Here is a 10,159-nt window from a genome sequence, read left to right on the forward strand (position 1 = left end):
CTTATATACAGTGGTTAAAAATGCAAGGAACTTGGAAGCAAAGGGCAATGCGTGTCGCACTCCTTCTGGTCTTTAAGAATCCTGGTGACGGCAAGGAACAACTCCCTCTGCTCCAGCTTGCCAATGCCCCAGTAGGCGAAAAAGGCATCGATGTTCTTGAAGGTGGGGATGACGCAGTCGGCGGCGGCCTTCCCGGTGGTGGCGGCGAGCTCGAGCACCGCCGGCCGTCGTGACGGCCTTGACTTGCTGGCCATCGCCTGATTTCGCACCCTAACCCGCTGCCCCGCCTGCAGGTAATATATACCAATAAAACGAGGTAAAATGAGAACCAACAGAGCACTTTCTGTATTACCAGAACAAAACTGAAATTCAAACAATAACATGGCCCTTGGTATGGAAACAATTCTGCAGGTATATACCAATAAAATGAGGTGAATTGAGAACCAACGGCACATTGTCAAAAAAAGGCCAGCAGGATGAAGCTATAGCCAGCTAGCTATGCACCATAGGTGTCTGTACGGCCAGCTGAGAAGCATAACACGGCTAACATAAGGAGCGACACAATAGTTGTTGTGCTACCACAGAAAAATTGGGATTCAAACCTACCGTAGCCCTTGTATCGAAATAAAAACGCTAGCAGAGTGATGCTTGCTGCTCGGTCCTTGTTACTACATGGCCATTCGGTGTCGTCACCTAGTCCTGGATCCTGAGTGCAAAGAGGACCCCCTGCTAATTAAGCTAGGTTTTCCAGCCATCCACCCAAGACATGAAACGGGTGGCATAGGAAGCATACACCGAATCGAATCCCTCGCGAATCCATCGAATCCCCCTGTTTCCCCCCATTTTTGTACACCTCAGTGCTAACCCACAGAAGTTAGTTATCCGCAAACTAAAGAAAAGACAATTAGCTGACTCATCTGTCCTTCAGACTGTTGGATTTCACATTCAGCAAGCTTGTTCTTTCAGATAATCTGAATACCGCAAAATCATGCGCTAACATGTTAACTACAGTTCCAAACATGTAACTCACCTCTTCACTAGGAAAAACAACAATCGTTCAAATTCCCAACAAAAGTTCCAGCCTAAACAACAAGCGAGATGATGTATTACGGAACAAGTAAAGAGACTTGCCGGTAACGAGATTGAACTAGGTATTGGATACCGACGATCGAATCTCGGGCAAGTAACATACCGATGACAAAGGGAACAACGTATGTTGTTATGCGGTCTGACCGATAAAGATCTTCGTAGAACATGTAGGAGCCAATATGGGCATCCAGGTCCCGCTGTTGGTTATTGACCGGAGATTTGTCTCAGTCATGTCTACATTGTTCTCGAACCGTAGGGTCCGCACGCTTAACGTTACGATGACAGTTATTATGAGTTTATGCATTTTGATGTACCGAAGTTAGTTCGGAGTCCTGGATGTGATCACGGACATGACGAGGTGTCTCGAAATGGTCGAGACATAAAGATTGATATATTGGACGGCTATATTCGGACACCGGAAGTGTTCCGGGTGATTTCGGATAAAACCGGAGTGCCGGAGGGGTTACCGGAACCCCCCGGGGGAAGTAATGGGCCTTATTGGGCCTGAGGGGAGAGAGAGGGCAGCAGCCCAAGAGGTGGCGCGCCCCCCTCATGGGGAGTCCGAATTGGACTAGGAGGGGGGGCGCGGCCCCCCTTTCCCTCTCCCTCTCCCTCTCTTTCCTTCCCCCTCAAGTCTCCTAGTTGGACTAGGAAAGGGGAGTCCTACTCCCACTAGGAGGAGGACTCCCCCTCCCCTTGGCGCGCCCTATAGGGCCGACCGGCCTCCCCCTTGCTCCTTTATATACGGGGGCAGGGGGGCACCCTAGGACACACAAGTTGATCCTCGTGATCGTTCCTTAGCCGTGTGCGGTGCCCCCTGCCACCATATTCCACCTCGATCATATCGTTGTAGTGCTTAGGCGAAGCCCTGCGTCGGTAGAACATCATCATCGTCACCACGCCGTTGTGCTGACGGAACTCATCCCCGAAGCTTTGCTGGATCGGAGCCCGAGGAGCGTCATCGAGTTGTACGTGTGCTAAGAACTCGGAGGTGCCAGAGTAACGGTGCTTGGATCGGTCGGATCGGGAAGACGTACGACTACTTCCTCTACGTTGCGTCAACGCTTCCGTTGCGGTCTACAAGGGTACGTAGACAACACTCTCCCCTCTCGTTGCTATGCATCACCATGATCTTGCGTGTGCGTAGGAAATTTTTTGAAATTACTACGTTACCCAACAAGCATATCGGATTTAGGTAGTAGCCATGTCTCGAGTGGATCATATGTGATATCACTAAGGAAAGAAGTCACCTCGTTCTCGAGAGCTCTAGCTCGTGCTCGTGTCATGGGTCCTCTTGGCTCTTGATGAGACGGTTGTAGATCCATGGGGATGTTCGTGGGATGCACCGCATCACAAATCTTTTGCCTCCATTTCCATTTTTTTTCAAAACATGCATACTTTCACATCATCCAGATTGTTGCAGATGTTAGATTACTAACTGGATCCACTAGCATTCATCCGGTCTACTCTTGAGAGTCTTTGCCATGCAACATGCATTAGTGCATTTTATGCGGGTTTCAAATCAGATTGCATTTGATTGTGACATGCACAACTTTTTTGTGTTAAGAAATCTCTCACATAGGTTGAATTGTAAAAACTGAATTAACGTTCTACATAATATTTAGAAACTACATATCCAATTATGTGACAACGCACGGGGCGCCATCTAGTTTATTATGCATTTAAAGCATATAAACATAAGATACAAACACAAATAAAATTAACAAACAAATGTGGACGCTAAATTTGTAGTGGAAACTATAAATGCTTTGCTTGTCTTTGAAATTAGCCCAGCATGTATGAAGTTCAACATTTATCAAAAGCCAAACAAGCTTAAGTTTGACCAACCCTGTAGAAAAGTGTGCCAAGCTCTACAACATCAAATACACATAGTACGAAAAAAATTCATAAAGAATCGCATTAGACTAATTTGGTGTTTTGGATGTTAATGTTTGTATAGACTTAGTCAAATTGAAACATGTTTGACTTGGGCCAAACATAGTGCTTTGATTCTTTTGGCTCTGAGCTAGTAAAATGGTTATACTACTCATGAAAAAATGTTGCCATGGATAAAAAATATGTGTGCTTAGAAATGTTCACCTTATTCACAAGTACATGCAGTTCTTCTATTTATCTATATCTATACCTATACCTATACCTACTAATAAAGCAAGGTGCGTTTCTCCAAAATTTTCATCTGTTCACCAGCGAATAGATCTTTTTTTACTATTCGAGGTGGTACTAATTTTTTGTGCATCCATGTGCTAGAAAAAGAAATACAGTTTATCCAGAATTTCGTACATGGGCCATGCGCTAAAGCCCAGTAAAGCCAGCCCACTTATTTCCCTGCCCACGCAGCTGGGAAACTCCTATTTGCCGCACGGGGCGACAGATAGTCAGAGGTTCGCACAGATAGCCCTGGACTGGGCCGGCCCGTTTTCATATTTTTGTGTTCATTTTATATTTAACATTTTATGTTACTTTTTCTTTTTATTTCCGCTTTCTTTTTTAACTTTTCATTTTTAATTTTATTTTTGTATATTTTTACTTTTTTGATCAAATTTTTCTTATGAAATGTTTAGAATGTCAATTTCGTTCAAAATTTTGAAGAATGTTCAGAATTCTAAAATTTTATTCCCGTTTTAAAAATGTTCAGATATTAAAAAATTGTCATTTTGAAATTTGTTGAAAACGGAAAAAATGTTTCTGTTTTACAAAATTGTTTGAGATTTAAAAAAAAACATTAAAAATGTCCCAAATTCGAAAAAAAAAATCTTATTGTAGTGAAATGTTCACGAATTAAACATAAAAATAGTTTAAATAGCCCCGTATTGCTGTTTACATATGGTCGTACCAATTTATAAACGTGTGTGAAACTACATGTAGTAATAAGATGTATGAAGTATGGATCTATTATGCCGGACGAAGGATGGATGTATTGGCACGTGAGCTAGCTCAAAAAAAATTGTATTTTCCAAAATTGTTCAAGATTCTTAAAAATTTACATTTTAAAAAATGCTCCAAATTTGATAAATATTCTTGCTTTAGAGAATGCTCATAAATTCAAATAATGTTCACGTTAAAAATCACATTTTCTAAAATTGTTCTGAAAGGTAAACATGTTCCCATTTTTGAAAATTGTTCAAAAATTCAAAAAATGCTTGTGTTCTTATAAAAGGTTCGTGTTTTTGAAAAAAAATGTTTGTAAATTTTAGAAAATGTTCCCATTTCAAATTTTGTTTCTATATTTCTGAAAATGTATGAAACTTCTAAAAAAACAAATTGCAGTTTTGAAAATTGTTTGGGATTTCCAAATTTGTTCATGTTTCCAAGAATATACGGCAATTCATAATAATAATTATTTTTTTAAGTAAATAAAAGTAATCATAGAGTGTTTCAAATCTGATGTTGCGGTATATTCCTAAATATTTACGTTGGCCATTGGTTAGCAGGACATGTTTATTCGAGTCGATGGCAGCACTGTGTAGGTGTTTGAGATCGTGAGTGCGATCCTTCAACTCATCTTTCTTTCTGGATTTGTACTCACACCTTACAAACACATGTCAATCCGATGTCTGAGAATTTCACACCCCATGCAATTTAGCTAGCCCAGCTACCTAGGAAATAAGGAAAACAAAATATGTTTAATAGTCCCATATTGCTCGTTTACATGTAGTCTTAACAATTTTTTTACGTGTGCAAAACTATATGTAGTGAACTGAATGAAGGATAGATGAATTAAACTGAATGAAACATGGATGGATTCGTACATGAGCTTTCTAAAAAAGGGAATTAAATTCAGTACGTGAGCTAGATGGATGAATTGCTAGCTGAACTATCTACAAAAGGGCCCTAGATTTCTCGAGGATTCCTACTCGAGGCAAAGAGAAGAGAAGACCCGACTACGTGAGCTAGATGCATGAAAAAGAAAAGACCCGGCGACCTCCCACATTATGGAACTTCAGCCTTAAATCCCCTCGACCAAGGAACGCGAAATAGTGGAGTACAATTAACTCCGGTTGTACACATCGGTGGCTTGTACATGGAAAAGAGAAGACCCGCCTCATTTCCATATTATTGAACTTCATGCCTTAAAATCCCCTCGAATGGATGAAAAAATAGATTGAATAATTCACGGACCTTCTCTGGCGTGCGATGACCTAATAAAACTCTTAAATCCACTCGATCAATGAATGAAAAAAATAGCGGATTGATTACTTCACACGCGGCGAAACCCATAACCAAAATGTTCCTTCTTGCACACAGGGTTTTTCTTGCACGTATAATTCTCACTGCACTAAGTGCGCACTATAATTCTCACTGCACTAAGTTTGACCATGAATTTAATTAACAAAATATTAATGCATGTCACAAAAAAATAGTATCATTGGATGTTAAATCTATAGTCAAATTTTGCACAAAATACGAAGATGACCAATAAACTAGGACAGAGGTAGTAAGATGCAATGTTCTCGCCGCTCGAGAGAGAGTATACTGACAAAGGCATAAAAACCAAGAACCAAATTAAAACAAGAAAAACTTGAAATCGAAGTAGAAAAAACAAAATAGAATTTTGAAACCCCCCAAAAATGAAAAACTATGAAAACTAATCGAAAGGAAAAGTGGACAAAATGAATTTTAAAATAAACTAACAAGAAAAAAGGTGGAAAAAAATCATATTTTTTAGGGGGAAAAAAGGGGGAAAACAAAATCAATTTTTAGGGGTAAAAAAACAAATCAGATAAGTTCCAGCTTTTGTTCTTGCTGGGCCAGTACACTGTGGGTTTGGTGGTCTTGGGTGCGAGCCGCTGGTACTCTGGGCTGTAGCTCTTTTTCTCTTCTCTCTCGAAAAATCACCACTGTCTCATCTCCTTATTCGTTCCCCTTCTTCCTCCTCCTCCCCCACCCACATTGTCCCCTAAACCCTAGCAGATCAGTAGCATTTCCGCAGCAATCACCCATCAATCCGTGCTGGGGCGGCGGATGAGAGTTTCTTGAAGCAAGGCGGAGGAGAGTTTTCAACTCCCCATTTCCCGGAGTAGCTCTACCATGTCGGCCGCCGCCGGCAAGCTGTCCCGATCTGCCTCCGCCATCATTGCCTCCACGGCGAGCGGGTACCACCTTCTCAAGATCGAGGGCTACTCCCGCACCAAGGGGGTACCCAATGGAGAGAAGATAAAGTCCCGCCCTTTCACCCTTGGAGGACATCGATGGCACATCGATTACCATCCCAACGGCTCCAAACCAGAGTACGCAGACTACATATCCCTGTTCCTTGTTCTTGATGACAATGTCACCACGGCAGTGAAGGCGCAACGCAGATTCAGTTTTGCGGATGAGGTAACGAACCAAGCTCCTTCGCTGGTATCAACAACGGTACACAGCTACAGTTCTCAGCAGAGCTGGGGATACAAGACATTCATCAAGAGGGCAGACCTGGAGAAGTCAGAGCATCTCAAGGACGATTCCTTCACCATCAGGTGCGATATCGTTGTCATCAGCGACTACCGCGCAGAGGATCTGCCCCAAGAGACTCCTCCAGCATTTGTCACTGTGGCCCCATCTGATCTGCACCGGCATCTCGGCAATCTCTTCAAGACAGAGAAGGGTGCCGATGTGGTTTTCGAGGTTGGTGGTAACACTTTCGCTGCACACCGGTGTGTGCTTGCTGCCCGATCACCAGTCTTCAGTGCGGAGCTCTTTGGTGGTATGAAGGAGGGGGACACGGCAGGTGTGGTGCGCATAGATGAAATGGAGGCAGAGGTGTTCAAGTCGTTGCTCTGTTTTGCGTATACCGACTCCTTACCGGTGACAGAAAAGGAAGATGAAGATGTCATGTGCCAGCATCTGCTTGTCGCGGCCGACAGGTATAACATGGAGAGGCTGAAGAGTATCTGCGAGGAAAAGCTATGCAAGTACATCAACACAGGCACAATAATGAACATCCTGATGTTAGCTGAGCAGCACCACTGTGAGGGCCTAAAGAAGGCATGCTTAAATTTTCTTCGCTCCCCGGCACATCTTAGGGCTCTGTTGGACAGCGACGGATTCGATCATCTCAGCAGGAGCTGCCCTTCTGTTATTAAGAATCTGATTGCCATGTCGGCCCTCATTTAGTAGTGATTGTTTCTTTAGCAATTATAGTTCCAGGGGTTGAAATGCTTTTCTTGTACTAGCAATGATGCTTAGCTCCCTGGTTTGGTTGGAAGACTCATTATCCGCAGTTATCTTAGATTCAGTACTATCAGACTACCTATCCTAACTTTTGAAGAAAATGGAAACTAGTACGTATTATAGCACTGTCACTTTGTTTCTGTTTTGGTGTTTCCTTACATGTCTGAATCTTTATCAATTTATATCAGGAAGTACTTGGATATCAGGTAGCAGTCCATGAATTATATAGCTCTGTGATTCGGTAGCTATCTTACTACTGGAAAGCATCTATCAAAATAACATGGATCAGTGCATCTCTGATCAGGAGTTGCCTCTATCACGAGGGATTATTTGCCACACATCTATTCTAAAATTATGACCATGTTTATAATTATTTAATTCACGATGCTCATTCTGCCAGTGATAGTATTTGACATCTTTTACATTTTCTAATTAGGCATTTTTGTGCTGGCATATTGCTAAATTTATCCTAAATGCATGCAGAACTATGCTTATGTTTGCCTCTGTTATGTTAGTGCGTTGCTATGTGCTTCTTTCCCCATTATTTAGCAATAACTTTGTTATTAAGTAGCCTTCTTGACTGATATTCACCAGGCTTGCAATTTCTCTGGCTACTGTTTTTCTTTTCATTGAATTCTTTGGATGCCTACTGCAAATCAGGGAAAGAGCTGCAGGTTTTGAATAAATCTCAGACCTTGACTCAAATCCACCAAGGAGTATTCAGTTACTCATGCAGTCAGGCGTTTGGTCTGGAACTGTGAGTACAGATCTGAACCTTCTTTCCTGTATTCTACAGAGAGCAAATTCATGCATTTCCAGTTACAGTGTAAAAGTACAGGCTTCCCTCTTTACATTCCATTCCATGCAAAGTTGCAATGATGATTCGATACTTTCCTTTCGGTCAAGTTAAGCAATTCTTGTGTATTACCTACGTCCCAAAATTTTTGTCTTAGATTTGTCTAGATATGGATGCATCTAACACTAAAATGTGACTAATACATCCCTGTTTACACAACTCCATGATAAGAATTTTGGGACGGAGGGAGTATCTTATTGCAGCTTGTAAGATATAGGATCCTCAAATTGCACCACCTTGTCCTAGGATCTGGGTGAGTTAGGCACGACTAGACATCTTAAAATGTTGTAAATGTGCAAAAGAAATCAGTCCTTTCTTGATATTTGAGTTCCAGGTGTAGTTTTGATCTCCTCACTCCCTCCTGACCCCCTTCTTCCCTCCCGATCCGATCTAGGGCTTCAGCCACCGCCGCCTCTCTCCTCACCGCTGCCAAAGCGCCGCGGGGCAAACTCGGGCGGGGGATGATGGCGGCGGCAGGGACTTCCTCCGCCGTGGCTCCGGGATGTGGTCATGGTGGCGGCGGAGATCTGCGTAGGTGTTCTGCTACGATGTGTTCGTCGTCCAGCGTCACTGGCTCAATGGTGAGGATTCTTTCATCTTCGACGGGTCACCCAGGCGACGTGGCGGTTCCGGGTGGTGACACCGATGCGGCTCCGGTCGTGGGTAGTTTCCCGGCACCAGAGATGTCCCCATGGGGCGTGCTAGATGACTGTCAAGGAGGATTTGGTGCACCAGCCAGTGATGGGCACGAGTTTGCCAGCGAAAGCTTGGTTCAACCTTGGCCGGAACCGGGGACGGCAGCACCCTTGGGCGTCGTTACCTCGTTGGAGTGTTATGGAGCAATACGTGTTCCCTGTGTGCCCCGGGGGAAACCCCAGATTTGGATTTTGGATTAGATGATGGCGAGGTTCCTACGTCGTCACCCCATCAGGGCATAATCTTTGGAGTTGTACATCAGCTGAAGGGACAAGTGTTTGGCTTTGGTGGTTGGGCGCAGGTCTCCGCATGCTTCTTGTGCGGTGATCAAGGTGGAGCAGCGTGCCATCTACAGTATCGACAACGGCGAGTTTTGGTGGCAATGTGCAGCGGGGTCTCGACGCTGGATACTGTTTGAGGGGCGCCCAGGAGGGCGGCGCTGTCTGGCGTCGTGGTGGTGCCGACGATAGAAGGGTCTGCCAAGGTCAAAGCATTGTTTACTCCTGAAGATAGGACGACGGAAGATGGAGGTGACAGATTCTATAGCGTGCGCATGTGGTGCATGTTGAGGGTCTGCTAGACCTGTTGGTGCTACCGGCTAGCTGGTGAGTGGCTTGGTGAGGCCATTAGATTTCATGATGTGTGTTCATGCAAGGTCAGGATACATCATCAATCTTGTAGGTAGGGCGATAGTTTCCGTCAGAAATGTGGCTTTGCGTTGATTCATGTATTTATTCTATAAGACCTTGTTGAATAATGCAATAGAGATGATTGTGTGCATCGTTTGATACAGAGACCGAGGGTTATCCTTCTTTTTGAAAAAAGGTGCAGTTTTGAATTAGAACCAATGAGCATCGGATGACTGTTGTTTTAAAATGGAGCAGTGCTAGGTGTACGATAAATTTTTGTACGATGTTGTACGACTTTGCTCAGTCACCCTCCGATCAAATCTATGCATCAACAGCAATCGTTGGATCACTAGGTCAGCCGTGAATCGTACATACGAAGTCATACGCAGAGCAATTTCGTTTAAAATGCACTATATCCTCGCAGCCCATAGGTATTTCTTGTTGGGATTGTTACCTAGTTTTAAAGTTTTAGAGGGTTATGTGATCCTTTTATAAAACCTCATAGGTAATGTGGAGTTCTTTCTAAGCAAGATAATTCATCTATGAATCCGGGCTTATCTGCTCACGGTGAATAGTAAAAACAAAAAAAAAATCTGAAATTTATGCATTCAATGTGGATATGCGCACTAGGTGCATGTAAAATTTCAATGTGTTTGAACATCTAAGGAGCCCGTGACAAAAAGAAACAAAATCGGCTCTGCAATGGGCCTGTAAT

General features: G+C 43.3%; 1 protein-coding gene across 1 annotated transcript; it reads left to right on the plus strand.

The window, feature by feature from the left end:
* The first annotated feature begins 5,934 nt into the window (after nucleotides 1–5,934).
* LOC119270452 (BTB/POZ and MATH domain-containing protein 1-like) lies at nucleotides 5,935–7,426 on the plus strand. The gene has a single exon (XM_037552451.1). The coding sequence runs from the start codon at nucleotides 6,139–6,141 to the stop codon at nucleotides 7,204–7,206; it is 1,068 nt and encodes a 355-aa protein (XP_037408348.1). The 5' UTR covers nucleotides 5,935–6,138; the 3' UTR covers nucleotides 7,207–7,426.
* The last annotated feature ends 2,733 nt before the right edge of the window (nucleotides 7,427–10,159 follow it).

This window comes from Triticum dicoccoides, chromosome 3A (genome assembly GCF_002162155.2).
Source record: "Triticum dicoccoides isolate Atlit2015 ecotype Zavitan chromosome 3A, WEW_v2.0, whole genome shotgun sequence".
Classification (NCBI taxonomy): Eukaryota; Viridiplantae; Streptophyta; class Magnoliopsida; order Poales; family Poaceae; genus Triticum; species Triticum dicoccoides.